The 16870-nt window shown below is 36.1% G+C and overlaps 2 protein-coding genes across 2 annotated transcripts; one reads left to right on the top strand and one right to left on the bottom strand.

The window, feature by feature from the left end:
• Positions 1–198: 198 nt before the first annotated feature.
• On the bottom strand, positions 199–9425 carry LOC131620112 (glutathione S-transferase T3-like). Its single transcript, XM_058891132.1, has 2 exons — positions 9006–9425; positions 199–699 (listed from the first exon to the last, which is right to left on the bottom strand). Exons 1-2 carry the CDS (start codon positions 9423–9425, stop codon positions 199–201), a joined length of 921 nt encoding a protein of 306 aa, XP_058747115.1.
• A 1540-nt stretch (positions 9426–10965) lies between these two features.
• LOC131618460 (uridine 5'-monophosphate synthase-like) lies at positions 10966–14880 on the top strand. The gene is made up of 7 exons (XM_058889679.1): positions 10966–11097; positions 12360–13142; positions 13239–13322; positions 13566–13648; positions 13753–13840; positions 13927–14181; positions 14300–14880. Exons 2-7 carry the CDS (start codon positions 12372–12374, stop codon positions 14426–14428), a joined length of 1410 nt encoding a protein of 469 aa, XP_058745662.1. The 5' UTR covers positions 10966–11097; positions 12360–12371; the 3' UTR covers positions 14429–14880.
• The last annotated feature ends 1990 nt before the right edge of the window (positions 14881–16870 follow it).

The following is a 16870-nucleotide window of genomic DNA, read 5'->3' as shown; positions in this document are numbered from 1 at the left end:
TGATTATTTATAGGACTAGTTTGAATAACGGCTAGTTTGAATAACGGCTAGTTTCAAAATACATAACCATATCAATTATAATAATAACAACTAGTTTCAAAATACATAATCATACTAAAAATATTCAAAATACATAATACAATTAATTAAGGCCATATTTTTCCGAATCACGTCGCACAATAAATCATGAGCTTGTAGTTATCTTGAATTCATATTTGATGTATCCTTTGAGACAATTTGTAGATCATCAATCTTCAATATTTCCTCTTTCATCTCGGCCTTCTTAATCTTTGCTTCAACCTTTTTTCTTTCAATCTCGAGTTTTTCACTCTCAATACGTGCATAGTCTTGTGCAAACACTGACATCAAATTAGTTTTCTTTTTGAATTCATCTTTGAATTCATCATATTTAACATTTGGAATAGACATTTCCACCATCTTTTCTTTCTCCTTCCTTTTGGCTGTCTTTTGACCGATTGGACGACGTAACAGAGTAGGTGATGATGGATTGTATTCGCTGCTCATTGGTGTCGGTGGGTTAGAAGACGAAGAATATGCTCCAGATGCTGAATTCTTTGTTCTTTTTGCAGAAGCTTCTGATGAACCTGCGAGCCATTTAGGTTCATCTTTCAATAATCTCCAAGCAGACTCAAATGTAAACTTTTCACCTTCATCTTGAAAATAAATTCTATACGCAGCCTGCATGTTATTTGTAACACCCCTTACTAACCCCGCGGCAATTTTAAAACAATTATTTAGAGTACATGAAATAAGGGTGCCACAATTCATAATAAATAAACATCAGTCAGTCATGTCATGCATTCACTGAGGTAATCATCATAAATTAAAACGTTTCATGTTCACACAGCGGAAATTTATCAAAAACGGACTAAGTTTAACATCTTTAAAACTTATCCTTCAAAACATCAAAACATAACTAGAGTCATAATCATAAACTCTAAACAATCGCGTCCCCAATGTTACAACTATCAGAGCATGACACCTGACGCTAACTAAGACACTGACTCATGAGCTAATCCTCACCGAGTCGAACAGCCGCTATCCTCAATCTGAAAATGACAACATGTAAGGGTGAGTCTCATCATAATTAACAAATGTTATAAGGTTATAAAGCAATAACACATCACAGTTGTATCATTCACCCAATTGTTTCATAAACAGATATTCACAACAATCAAACAACAATCAACACATCATCAACATTTACAACACTGGAATGCATCCAATCATGTTATAAATTATGCATATGTATGAACTGACACTATGCATGTGGTACCATCATCATCAAATGGGAATAACCCATGACCGATCCAACATCGTTCAAGATACGGCCCTGCCAGCACAGATTCCACACAATGGGAATCATGCCCTTCACTGATCCAACACACCCTTATGGATACAGTATCATCAATGAACATGAATGAATGCAACATATACAACATACTTATACCATCATCATCATCATCAATCATCAACATCATCATCATCATTCAAGTATGTTCATATATATTAACATCATTCAATCACCATTCCATCACCATATACAAAACATACACATATTTGCACCAATCATCAAATTCAATAAGAATAGCATACATGTATTTTCATCATTCTAAAAACCATTCAATCATCATCATATAGATTATCCTATAAGGTTCGTTTAGCTCGAAACGGCACATCAAACGGACCAACAGTTAAAAAGTTATGCATCTTTGAACTTTCAATAATATCTCAAAAACCAACAGCACGCGGCGCCATCATCAGTTCACGGCGCGAACTGAGCGTTCCAAAAATTCCTTGGCTCCCTGCCAAGCTGTTCGCGGCGCAAACATCCACACGCGGCGTGAAGCGAGAAAAAGTTACGCCTTTGCGGCGCGAACACAGGTACGCGGCGCGACCTGAGCGTATCACAACTTCCTGGCACTCTGCCCACCTGTTCGCGGCGCCAACCCTATGTACGCGGCGCGAACCGGCGATTTCAGAAACCCCAACCTGCAGAAAACAACATTCTACACATTCCAAACTCACCCAACTCATACCAGTACGAACCTAGGGGAAATAGAATGCACAAACAACACAAAATACATCTCATAATACTCCAATTACACATCAATTGAGACCATAACAACGCAGACATCATAGATTCAAACATAGAGATCAAACATCATACAATTTGACTCCATCCCTAAACCTATCATATGACTCAATCGACCCGAATTCCACATCTATTCAGTATTATCAACCCCTAACCCGATAATAGATGATAATCAGATAAGTCCCCCCTTACCTTAGCCAAATTCTTGAATTGGTTCCTCTTCCTCTTTGGTTCTCTCTTTACGTTCTTCAGCTCCTCTTCTCACAACTTCTTGTTTTTCACGTTCTAACTCTTTCTCCTCTTGTTTTCCTTTATTTTATGAAAAGCATAAAATTAGAATGGGCTCTTACACAACTACACCCCCTCTTTACTAATTCTACCGTATGGCCCAATAACTTAACATTTTATTATTTTTCCCACATAATTCAACAAAATGTTAATTTCCCATAATTAATTTAAAACTTGATTAAATTAATTAAATAAGAATTTTCGGGATGTTACAACTCTCCCCCACTAAATAGTTTTCGTCCTCGAAAACATACCTCAAGCAAATAGTTCCGGATAGGAATCTTTCATCTGGCTTTCCAATTCCCAGGTGACGTTTCCATCAGCTGGTCCTCCCCAAGCTACTCTGACTAAAGCTATTTCCTTGCCCCGCAATTGTTTCAGTCTTCTATCTTCAATCCTCACAGGTAACGTTTCAACCGTTAAGTTGTCTTTAACCTGCACATCATCCACTTGGATCACGTGGGACGGATCCGAAATGTATTTCCTCAATTGAGACACATGAAATACATCATGCAAGTTGGCAAGCATTGGCGGTAACGCAATACGATATGCCACTTCTCCCACTCTTTCTGAAATTTGGAATGGTCCAATAAAACGCGGAGTCAACTTCTTTGACTTCAAAGCTCGACCAATACCCGTCATAGGAGTAACCTTCATAAACACATGATCTCCTTCTTGAATCTCAAGTGTCTTCCTCCTTTTATCATAATAACTCTTTTGACGACTCTGAGAAGCTTTCATCTTCTCTTGAATCATCTTAATCTTCTCCGTAGTCTGTTGTATAATTTCTGGTCCAATCACAGCACTCTCACCAGCTTCGTACCAACACAATGGAGTTCTACATCTCCTACCATACAATGCCTCAAACGGAGCCATACCTATACTCGAATGAAAACTGTTGTTGTAGGTAAATTCAATCAAAGGCAGATAACTATCCCAAGCACCTCCTTTTTCTAACACACAAGCACGTAACAAATCTTCTAACGACTGAATTGTCCTCTCAGTCTGTCCATCTGTCTGCAGATGATAAGCAGAACTCAGTCTCAGCTTAGTACCCAAAGCCTTCTGCAAACCTTCCCAGAACTTAGACGTAAATCTCGGATCTCTGTCTGACACGATACTCAAAGGAATACCATGTAGACTAACTATCTTCTTAATATACAATTGAGCCAGTTTTTCCATCGGATAATCCATTCTTACCGGTATGAAATGTGCAGACTTCGTCAATTTGTCCACCACGACCCAGATAGCTTCACAATTCTTAACAGTTCTCGGCAAACCCGAAACAAAATCCATTGATATGCTATCCCATTTCCACTCAGGAATAAACATCGGTTGCATAAATCCAGATGGCTTCTGATGTTCAACCTTTGACTTCTAACAAGTCAAACACGAATACACAAACTCAGCAATTTCTTTCTTCATTCCAGGCCACCAAAATAACTTTTTCAAATCATGATACATCTTGGTAGCACCAGGATGAATACTTAATCCACTACGGTGTCCTTCTTCTAAAATATTTCTTCGGAGTTCAGCAACATCAGGAACACAAACTCTGTCTCCGAACCTCAGTATACCATTCTCGTCAACTCTGAATTCACCACTCTTGCCTTGGTTAATCAAAGTCAACTTGTCGACTAATTCGACACCAGCCTTCTGGTCCTCTCTGATCTCTTCAAGAATACCACTGGTCAGCTTCAACATTCCCAACTTAACACTAGTAGGAGTACCTTCACATACCAAACTCAAGTCTCTGAATTGTTCAATCAAATCCAATTCCTTCACCATTAACTTAGACATATGCAAAGTCTTCCTACTTAAAGCATCAGCAACTACGTTTGCCTTACCCGGATGGTAGTTCAAACTAAAATCATAGTCTTTAAGGAATTCCAACCACCTTCTCTGCCTCATATTCAGTTCTTTCTGGTCAAAGAGATATTTCAGACTCTTATGATCACTGAACACCTCAAATCTCGACCCATACAAATAATGTCGCCACAACTTCAGGACAAAAACCACCGCTGCCAACTCCAAATCATGAGTCGGATAATTCCTTTCATGCACTTTGAGTTGTCTCGACGCGTACGCGACCACTTGTTGGTTCTGCATCAGTACACCACCTAAACCCATCAACGAAGTATCACAATAAACCACCAATGATTCTGTCGGATTCGGAAAAATCAAAATAGGAGCACTAGTCAACCTCTTCTTCAGCTCTTGGAATCCTTCCTCGCATTTTACATCCCAAATAAAAGCCTGACCCTTTCTGGTTAATTTAGTTAACGGCAATGCTAACTTTGAAAATCCTTCAATGAACTTCCTGTAATAACCTGCAAGACCAAGAAAACTACGAATCTCTGACACTGACTTCGGCGCTTCCCACTGAGGTACAACCTCTACCTTAGTAGGATCGACAGCAATACCATTCTTAGAAATTACATGTCCAAGAAAACTGACCTCTTTTAACCAAAACTCACACTTCGACAGTTTGGCAAAAAGTTGCTTCTCTTTTAACAACTCCAACACAATTCTGAGATGTCCTGCATGTTCTTCCTCACTCTTAGAATATATTAGGATATCATCTATAAACACCACTACGAACTTATCGAGATAAGGATGAAATATCCTATTCATATACTCCATAAACACACCAGGTGCGTTAGTAACTCCAAACGACATTACCGAATACTCATAATATCCATACCTTGTTTTGAAAGCAGTCTTCTGAATATCATCGTCTTTCACACGAATCTGGTGATACCCAAACCTCAGATCAATTTTGCTAAACACACATGCTCCAACTAGTTGATCCATCAAATCATCAATCCTCGGCAAGGGATACCGATTCTTGATAGTAACCTTGTTCAGTTGTCTGTAATCCACACACAACCTCATTGAACCCTCTTTCTTCTTCACTAGCAACACAGGTGCACCCCACGGAGAAACGCTAGGACGAATGAACTTCTTCTCAAGTAATTCTTCCAACTGCTTCTTCAGTTCAGTCAACTCAGACGGTGACATACGATACGGTGCCATTGACACTGGGCTAGTTCCCGGAATTAAATCAATAGAAAACTCCACTTCTCTTTCCGGTGGTAATTCATTCACATCTTCTGGAAAAACTTCTGGGAATTCACACACCATTGGTAGTTCGCTACTTACTACTCTTTCCTTCGAATTTGTCAATGCAAATAACATAAACATTGTTGCACCATCCTTGATAGCTTCATCCACTTGTCTAGCCGTCATCTCCAGATCATCAGAATGAACTTCTTCAGGAAAGATCACTGTCTTCGAAAAACAGTTGATGTGAACACGGTTAAATTCTAACCAGTTCATCCCCAGGATCACATTGAGTTGTTTCAACGGAAGGCACACTAAGTCCATCCCGAATTCCCTACCAAAAATATCAACCGGACAATTCAAGCATGCAGACGAAGTAGTTACTGACCCCGACGCTGGAGTATCAATAATCATACTTCCATTTATTTCAGATATTTCCAAATTCAACCTCTTAGCACAATCCAAAGAAATAAAAGAATGAGTTGCTCCAGTATCAATAATCGCAACTAAAGGTGTGCCATGAATAAAACACGTACCTTTAATTAATCTATCCTCCGGAGTGGTTTCTGATCCAGACAAAGCAAAGACCTTCCCTCCAGCTTGGTTCTTCTTCGGTTTAGGACACTGTGGGCTAATGTGACCCTCTTCACCACAATTGTAACAAGTCACAATTTTCTTCTTACAGTCAGCGGCAACATGACCCACTTCTTCACACTTGAAGCACTTCTTCTGATTCAGCTTGCACTCGTTCCTATGGTGCCCGACCTCACCACAGTTATAGCACCTGACAAAAGCACTGGAGTCTCCCCCACTAGGCTTCTTCCAACCACCAGTCTTTGGATTACCTCTACCATATGGCTTACCCTTATCCATAGGCTTCTTCCCTTTCCTGTCAACTAACTCGCAAGAGTGAGATGACTTCAGCTTGAGATTATCTTCCTCGAAGATCCTATTACAGTCCACTAGGTCTACAAATCTCCGGATTCTCTGATATCTGATACTCTGCTTAATCTCATCACGGAGACCGTTCTCGAACTTGACGCACTTCGAGAAATCACTAGCTTCATCGTTGTTGTAGTGAACATAGTACTTCGCCAACTCAACGAACTTCGAAGCATACTCTGGTACTATCATGCTACCTTGGACTAGTTCCAGAAATTCAATTTCCTTCCGACCTCTTACGTCTTCAGGAAAGTACCTTCTCAAAAATTCTCTCTTGAACACAGCCCAAGAGATAGCCACACCATCAGCTTCCAGTTCAGTCCTGGTAGTCACCCACCAGTCGTCAGCTTCTTCAGACAACATGTGAGTACCATACCTCACCTTCAGATCCTCAGCACAATCGATGACTCTGAAGATTCTCTCGATCTCCTTAAGCCACTTCTGAGCACCTTCAGGATCATGCGTGCCCTTGAACAATGGAGGATTGTTCCTCTGAAAACTGTTCAGCTGCCTGTCAGCACCAATTGCAGCTCCATTGGCATTTCCTCCCAGCACACCAACAGTCATACCCAGAGCCTCAGCGATAGCATCATCGTTTCTTCCTCCTCTTCCAGCCATTGTTCTGCTTAAATCACAACCAATTTAATCAGAACAGAAGTATCGACAGTTAACTCTTACAAGTCGCATACACAGGAAACAAAACTGACACTAAGACTCTGGTCGTAACGACCGACTATGCTCTGATACCACTTATTGTAACACCCCTTACTAACCCCGCGGTAATTTTAAAACAATTATTTAGAGTACATGAAATAAGGGTGCCACAATTCATAATAAATAAACATCAGTCGGTCATGTCATGCATTCACTGAGGTAATCATCATAAATTAAAACGTTTCATGTTCACACAGCGGAAATTTATCAAAAACGGACTAAGTTTAACATCTTTTAAACCTATCCTTCAAAACATCAAAACATAACTAGACGCTAACTAAGACACTGACTCATGAGCTAATCCTCACCGAGTCGAACAGCCGCTATCCTCAATCTGAAAATGACAACATGTAAGGGTGAGTCTCATCATAATTAACAAATGTTATAAGGTTATAAAGCAATAACACATCACAGTTGTATCATTCACCCAATTGTTTCATAAACAGATATTCACAACAATCAAACAACAATCAACACATCATCAACATTTACAACACTGGAATGCATCCAATCATGATATAAATTATGCATATGTATGAACTGACACTATGCATGTGGTACCATCATCATCAAATGGGAATAACCCATGACCGATCCAACATCGTTCAAGATACGGCCCTGCCAGCACAGATTCCACACAATGGGAATCATGCCCTTCACTGATCCAACACACCCTTATGGATACAGTATCATCAATGAACATGAATGAATGCAACATATACAACATACTTATACCACCATCATCATCATCAATCATCAACATCATCATCATCATTCAAGTATGTTCATATATATTAACATCATTCAATCACCATTCCATCACCATATACAAAACATACACATATTTGCACCAATCATCATATTCAATAAGAATAGCATACATGTATTTTCATCATTCTAAAAACCATTCAATCATCATCATATAGATTATCCTATAAGGTTCGTTTAGCTCGAAACGGCACATCAAACGGACCAACAGTTAAAAAGTTATGCATCTTTGAACTTTCAAAAATATCTCAAAAACCAACAGCACGCGGCGCCATCATCAGTTCGCGGCGCGAACTGAGCGTTCCAAAAATTCCTTGGCTCCCTGCCAAGCTGTTCGCGGCGCAAACATCCACACGCGGCGCGAAGCAAGAAAAAGTTACGCCTTTGCGGCGCGAACACAGGTACGCGGCGCGACCTGAGCGTATCACAACTTCCTGGCACTCTGCCCACCTGTTCGCGGCGCCAACCCTATGTACGCGGCGCGAACCGGCGATTTCAGAAACCCCAACCTGCAGAAAACAGCATTCTACACATTCCAAACCCACCCAACTCATACCAGTACGAACCTAGGGGAAATAGAATGCACAAACAACACAAAATACATCTCATAATACTCCAATTACACATCAATTGAGACCATAACAACGCAAACATCATAGATTCAAACATAGAGATCAAACATCATACAATTTGACTCAATCCCTAAACCTATCATATGACTCAATCGACCCGAATTCCACATCTATTCAGTATTATCAACCCCTAACCCGATAATAGATGATAATCAGATAAGTCCCCCCCTTACCTTAGCCAAATTATTGAATTGGTTCCTCTTCCTCTTTGGTTCTCTCTTTACGTTCTTCAGCTCCTCTTCTCACAACTTCTTGTTTTTCACGTTCTAACTCTTTCTCCTCTTGTTTTCCTTTATTTTATGAAAAGCATAAAATTAGAATGGGCTCTTACACAACTACACCCCCTCTTTACTAATTCTACCGTATGGCCCAATAACTTAACATTTTATTATTTTTCCCACATAATTCAACAAAATGTTAATTTCCCATAATTAATTTAAAACTTGATTAAATTAATTAAATAAGAATTTTCGGGATGTTACATTATTGTTTTCGGAGCTCCCACTTTTTTGTGTAGAAAATGCTTGTTTGTAGCATCCAACAAACTTTTGAACAGATGGATTAATTTTGTGCCATCTACCTTTTAGTGCCATCGGTTTCCTCTCTTTGTAATTCATGTCACGATGCTTGTTAAATGCTTCACCAATTCTCTTCCAGAAACTATCTCCTTTTTTATCAACTCCAACAATTGAATCCTTTGAAACGTTGAGACATGATTGAATGAGAATTTCATCTTCTTTCGGTTGGAATCTTTGTTTAGGCGCATTCACAACCGGTGCAGATGCAACATCTTCACCAAGGGTAGTATTTTCCAAGCTATCTTGAGTGCAAAGTTGTGGTGTTTCATGTTCTTGATCATTTGATTGCACACCACTACTACCTATTTTAACAACATGAGGCATATTGGGGTTAGTTGATTGAGATGAAAATTGTTGATATTGATATGGATAAGGTGGTGTATGATAGGAGTAATTTCTAATGGATGGATTATTTTGTGGATTTGGGATAAAAAGAGAGTTTTGAAAATTTGGATTATGGTGTGGATTTGGAATAAGAGGTAGATTTCCAAAATATGGATTGTTTTGTTGATTTGGGATACTAGGAGGACTTCCATCATTTTGCATAAAATTGGACCAAGTATTATGTTGATTGGGATTCATTGTTAAATGAAATATATGTAGCCAAAAATCTAAAATGAGATAAAATAAATTGGTTAAATTTAGACTAGATATGAATGAGAAATTGAATTAAATGAGAGTTAGATATTTATATTAATAATTAACATATTTGTTTAAAAAAAATAACCGTTACATTGATTTCAATTTATTACCGTTGAAGTTGTTCAATTTTATTACCGTTGGCTTTAATTCATAGTAGCAGTTTAAAAAAAATAAATAAAATAATGAGTCATTTAATCTAAAGAACGTAGTTTTGTTTGAATGTGTTTTAAATAAAGGAACGTTATTGTCTTTTGAATATCCATTGTATTCTGATAGCATGTCTTAGGGAACAGTGTAGCAACGACAAAAAGTGAGCGATATTCATGCTCTAAGTTCTTCATTCTCATAAAATAAGTTATATATATATATATATATATATATATATATATATATATATATATATATATATATATATATATATATATATTTGTTTGTTGTTTAAGTGATATTTTTTTTCTTTGTTGTTTTTACCAATTGAGTTAATTAAATGGTTCGGAATTGCGCATGAGAGAGAACATGAGGAAAAAAAAATGAGAGAGGGTCCAATTCTTAAAGAATATGACACAAACAACCAAAAATATAGAGAAAATATATTTTGATACCACAAATTTATACCTACATCTAAAATACTATTCACAAATACGTGAACAGTATTTTTATTAATATTTTAATATATATTTTTTATTTTTTTAAAATTATTTTGATTAATGAAATATTAAAATTTGGCTAATACAATTTTAAATTTGGTTAATATATATTCTGACATAAAATGTTAATATAATGTTAATATGTATACTATTCAAACTTTGGTTAATAGTTTGTATAAAGTTGGTTAATGTGGTTCATTACTTGGTTAATGAGTTCTCAAACATAAAAAAAAATTAAATAGTAAAATAAAGTTGGTGAATAGAATATAAAAAATGATTAATACATTTATAATTTAGCGTCAGAACATAGTTAATTAAATACTGAAAGTAGTTAATGAATTATAAGTAAAATAATTAGTTAATGAAATATATTTTTCTCGTTAATACAATTATGAAATTGGTTAATGGGGAAACTATATATTTGTGTTATAAAATAAATTTTAAAATAAATATTTTTTTATAAAAGTTTAATATTTTCAAAAAATAATATTATTTTAATAAAAATACACTCTTTACCTTAATACGATGTAGAGTATATATGGTAAGGTATTTGGTGTATACCAATCCCAATGTATTTGAAATCTATTCTATCAACGAATATTGCGTTAAAGTGAATGAAGAAACAGAGTGTACTTTTGCATTCTGAAGCTTGAAATAGCATCGTCAATCGTCTCGTTGTAGCAACAACACTCGCCAAACCATAAAAGGTGCAAACTCAAACTCTCTTTTTTACCTTCACAATTCACACTCAAACCCTTCACTATCTCTCTCAATAACTCTTCAATTGCTCCCTTTCTTGCATCATCAATTTCAATTTTTTTTAGTTCATGCAATAAATACCCAAATTCATTCAACAATATAGTGACAAATTTTATTCAAAATTCATCATCTCTGTTATAGCATTGCTACAGCATAATAGTGCCATTTTGAATGAAGTGCATTTTCTGCACTTACACTTTTTATCACTAGTTCTTAATATACAACATAACAACTTCTCTTACGACCTAATTTTTAGGCATAACAGAATCAGGTAGTTAGATTCATTGTGCAGGTGCATGAGAAGCAGAAGCACTGTTACAGTAAGGTTAAAGATTATAGGAGTATTATGATTAAGTCTATACTTGTAATTAAAATTAATTAGTGTATAAGCAAAGTTTTAAACAACTACCGTTTAAATAAAGGTCAAAGTCGCGTAAAGTTCGCAATTTCGGTCAGTACAGGTTTTGCGACACTGATTGATTGCGATTGTTACATGGTGTAAATTAACCACAATTTGTACTTGAACATAAAATACTAGTGAATAATGGTATCGGTATCAACACCTTCCGATACCGTTTCGCCGCAGCCGTTTTTGCATGAACGGACCTTTATTTAAAACCTTTTATGGTCACATAAAGGATTTCGTGATTTTGGTTGGTACATTTGTTGTGTTACATATTGAGGTCCTCGAGAATTAATCAAACATTACACAATATTATTTGACTCTATTTTCTCTTTAAAACAAAATTTTAGTTCAGAATTTTGTAGTAATAATAGGGAATATTTATTTGATTTGTATTTCCACATTCTGATTCTGGAAATTTTGTGTCCGTAACGGTCGTAAGGGCGTTTGGCGGCCGTAACGTCATTTTGTCGCGGTTGTAAGGCTTTTTATCTTTGATTTGTTTTCTCTGCATTAAAGCAGTGAATAACGGTATCGGCACCTTCCGATGCCATTTTTTCCATTTTTTGCGGCCGTTTCCGTGGTAACGGATTGTTTTTTAAAACCTTCTGTGTCAGCTCATGTACTTGTATAGTTGTATAGAGTGTTGTAGCTACTCTTTGACAACATTTTGTACTTTATCGTGTATCGCAGAACAATAGCGGTTTTTTAAAGTTCAACTATGCTTGCTATTTTACATCACTGCTTCTATTGTATGCCTTATTTTTATTGATGGTGTTACTTACTGAACGACACTGATTGAAATAGGCGTATACATCAATGGAGTCTTTAGTTCTTAAACTCCATGAAATCTCAGCAGTCAAATTTGGAAACTTCAAGCTCAAATCCGGGATCTCCTCGCCAATTTACATAGACCTCCGCCTTGTTATATCTTATCCTTCTGTCCTCCGACAAATTTCTCAAACTATGATTTCTTCTGTCTCGGACACTAAATTCGACCTTGTCTGCGGTGTCCCTTATACCGCTCTTCCTATTGCCACATGTGTGTCTGTCACTCACAACATCCCTATGGTCATGCGCCGCAAGGAAATCAAAGACTACGGAACTTCTAAAGCCATTGAAGGTGATTTTCAGCATGGCCAAAGTTGCTTGATAATTGAGGATTTAGTTACTAGTGGCACATCGGTTTTGGAAACTGCTGCGCCGTTGCGTTCCACGGGGTTGAAGGTCCGTGATGCTGTTGTTTTGATTGATAGAGAGCAAGGTGGAAGACAAAATTTGGAGAGGAATGGAATCAAGTTGCATGCGATTCTTAAATTGACTGAAATGGTGAAAATTTTGAGGGAAAAAGGAAGGCTTGATGAGGAGATGGTTAGAGTTGTTATAAGGTTCTTAGAGGAAAATCAGAAAGTTGCGTCCTTGGAAAATAAAACTAAGTTCAAGAAGGCACTGTCGTATTTGGAGAGAGCTAAGTTGTCCAAGAATCCAATGGGAAAGAGGTTGTTTGAGATTATGGCTGAGAAGGAAAGTAATCTGTGTTTGGCTGCGGACGTTGGAACTACAGCTGAATTGCTTGAAATTGCTGACAAGGTGAGAAAATTTTCGTTTCGGCGATGTCATTTTGTTTAATCTCTTATTTTCAATGAAAAACTTAGTGTTCTTAATTTCCCTTTTCTTTCTTGTTAGGTTGGGCGTGAGATATGCTTGCTGAAAACGCATGTAGATATTTTACCAGATTTTACTCCGGATTTTGGCTCAAAGCTTCGTGCGGTATAAAGCTAAATTAAACTATTTCCCCCCAGATTATTGCAGAACAAGATTTTGCATGTTCTTATTATTAACATCTGTACACTGAAGTTGATATGCTAGCATTTATGAAAGTAGAATGCTCACGTAACTATTTTAACCAACTATAAGAGTGTTATGCGTTTATGGGCAACATTTTACCAAGTTTTGTGAGATGTATACATTTCTAGAGTAGTTTATTACTAACATATGACATCTCTGTTGAAGATTGCAGAAAAACACAACTTCTTAATATTTGAGGATCGTAAGTTCGCCGACATTGGTAACACAGTGACCATGCAGTATGAAGGGTAATACATTGCTGGAAAGTTTTGTATTCTTTTTCAGTTTCCTACTTTCCTTTCATCTGTTTGTACATAAAGCATAAATATCTTTCTTTTTATGTTATCTACAGAGGAATCTTTCATATATTGGAATGGGCTGATATCGTAAATGCTCACATTATCTCTGGTCCAGGAATTGTCGATGGACTGAAATTAAAGGTCTATAGAACAATCGTGATCATAACATTATCTTGAATGTGATTATATAAAAAATTCATGTCTAATGTCAAATGGACAATATGTAGGGTTTGCCTCGCGGAAAGGGTTTGTTGCTACTTGCTGAAATGAGTTCAGCTGGAAACCTTGCCAAGGGAGATTACACATCTGCTGCAGTGAAAATTGCTGAGGATCATTCCGACTTTGTTATTGGCTTCATCTCAGTCAATCCAGCATCGTGGTCTGGTGCACCGTTAAATCCTTGTTTCATTCATGCAACTCCTGGAGTTCAAATGGCGATCGGTGGTGATGATCTAGGGCAGCAATATAATACTCCATATTCTGTAAGTTTGTTATGCACGTTGCCATCTATATCTTCGGATTTCTGTTCCTATGTGCTGTTTTGCACATTCTTGTACCACTTTTCTTCGAAATTCACCGAATGTTTTTTTTATCGTCTAGGTGATCCATGATAAGGGTAGTGACATTATTATCGTCGGGCGTGGCATTATCAAGGCAGCGAATCCGGCTGCAGCAGCTCGTGAATACCGTCTTCAAGGGTGGAGTGCATACTTGGACAAGTGTAAGTAAGGCCTAATTCATAAATGGATGAGATGTTTCATTTTGCAGTTGTTCATAAATAGCTTCCTTGTATGGATGCAGCACTGAAATTTTGTTTACTTTAATCTAGAAGTTATTTTTAGGTTCAGCAATGTATACCAGAAGAGCTTCATTTTTTAAATAACTGGGTATTATGACAGCAAAAAACAGAAAATTTCATGCAGTATTGATGCGAGTTTGGAGATGAATAACCTGAACTTCACATTCAACTTTCAAGCATCATGTGATGAAGATTATATATAATATAGGTCGCACCAATGAAAATACACATCACAAAAAAAAAAAATGTAGTTATCATTATTTTAGTTTAGAGTGGTGCTATGTTGACACCCTCTCAACTGTACACCGTATGTACACCGTAAATTTTAAAAAAGCTTTTTAAATGTGGCACAAAATTCAAAGCATGAAAAAATTAATAAAAAAACCAGATAGTATATATAACCGTATGTATATACGGTGTTAGTGTAAATTTGGGTGTATCTCTAGCATTTCTCATTTTTTAAATATGGTCCTACGGTTGTTTCGTGCTATGAGGTTTATGCGAGCAAGCGTATTTTATATGGTCCTATTTGTAGATTTCATGAGGCGAAGGGGTTGGTTTGGAAGTCGGAAGTGCCTTTCAAGATTAAGGCTTTTGGGTGGAGGCTTTTAGCTAATAGGCTTCCAACAAAAGATCTTTTGGTGCTAAGAGGTGTCTCGATTCCTTTTGATAATTTAAAGTGCTCTTTTTGTAGATTTCATTTGGAAAATCGGGATCATTCTTTTTTTGCTTGTTCTTATGTAAAGAATATTTGGAAGGAAATAGCATTGTGGATAGGTAAAGGGGGGATAGAGAAGGAGGAGAGCTTGTCGAGTTTTATGGATTGACACTTGTTTTGTAAATCAAAAAAGATAGATGTAAAGAAGTTAGATATGGTATGGTTGGCTACGACGTGGTCCATTTGGTTGGGTAGGAATGGGGTTTGTTTTAGGGAAGAGGATTGGAATTTTGATGACTTGGTTTGGAATATCAAAATTCTGGTGTGGAGGTGGTCTTTTTGTGGAGAGATTACTTATTACAATTATTCTTTTTACGATTTCGTCAAAGAACCTTTGCGGTTCTTGTCGTAATTATAATTGTTTTGTAATTTTTCTTGTAGGGCGTTCGCCTTCCCTATTGTAAACAGGTTGGAGAACCCTTAGTTCTCCGGTTTATATAATATATCTTGTTTACTAAAAAAAAAAACATAAATTTTTTTAATATATTTTTTTGTTGTATAATGTTATAAAAATTAAAAATATAATAATAATTAATACTCTTTTATTTTTTCAAATAAAATCATTCTCTCAAAAAATATCAAATATATTTTTATATTTTTTAAAAATTTCATTTTCAAAAACGTTCCACCCACACGAATCTCTCAAAAAGAAAACCATATAGGTGATGGTTATGTCGTGTCACATACAATCAGAGAGATATAGTGGTATTGCATATTTTGGTAGAATAAACTAAAGAGAAATGCTAGAGATACACCCAAATTTACACTAACACCGTATATACATACGGTTATATATACTATCTGGTTTTTTTATTAATTTTTTCATGCTTTGAATTTTGTGCCACATTTAAAAAGCTTTTTTAAAATTTATGGTGTACATACGGTGTACAGTTGAGAGGGTGTCAACATAGCACCACTCTAAAAAAATTTATGTAATCTTTCTAAAATTCTTCTTCCTTATAAATTTTAACTTCTGTTAAATTAGGGGTTTTAGGTGTTATGGATAAAAGTAAATCTTCTAAAACACTCTTAATTTAATTTTTTTAATTTTTTTCACTCAATTTTTTTTTCAAAGCCCTTTCCTTCCATCTCCTTCGAACTCCCAAACAGACATAAATGAATTTTTTGAAATGTTTAAAGATATTAAGTTCTACTTATATTTAATTTTTATATTAAATTTTTTAAAAATAAATATGTATGGCAAAAAAACAATAACATGGCATGAAAACAAGATAATCTGCGATAGGTGATAGCAAATCTACAACAAACAAGAGGAGATAAAAAATAAGAACATAAATAAAATAAACTTTATTCAGTTTGATTAAACTAATCCACTTTAGGGAAGAGAGAATTTTTCTAATTTATTATAGTTACAAGAATTGTTACAAGAAATTACAAAAAAAAACTTACAAAAAAGGTAAATGCTTGGGGCACAAATTATTTGTAGAAATATTTTTTTTGGAATGTGTGCAATCTGTTTTTTGAGATTTTAAATATGATTTTATTCCACTTAAAATTTCTAATTATAGTATCTGATCGTACCTGATCAAACTGAATCGTCAATGGCCTTCAATAGTTGAACTTCGAAAGAATGGGTGTGTACCAGCAAGGTGATCGCGACTTTACGTGTCTATTAATCTGATGACTGCAAGTG

This window comes from Vicia villosa, linkage group LG7 (assembly GCF_029867415.1).
Source record: "Vicia villosa cultivar HV-30 ecotype Madison, WI linkage group LG7, Vvil1.0, whole genome shotgun sequence".
Lineage (NCBI taxonomy): Eukaryota > Viridiplantae > Streptophyta > Magnoliopsida > Fabales > Fabaceae > Vicia > Vicia villosa.
Note: the sequence above shows the minus strand (reverse complement) of the source record. Positions and strands in the feature narration are given on the sequence as shown.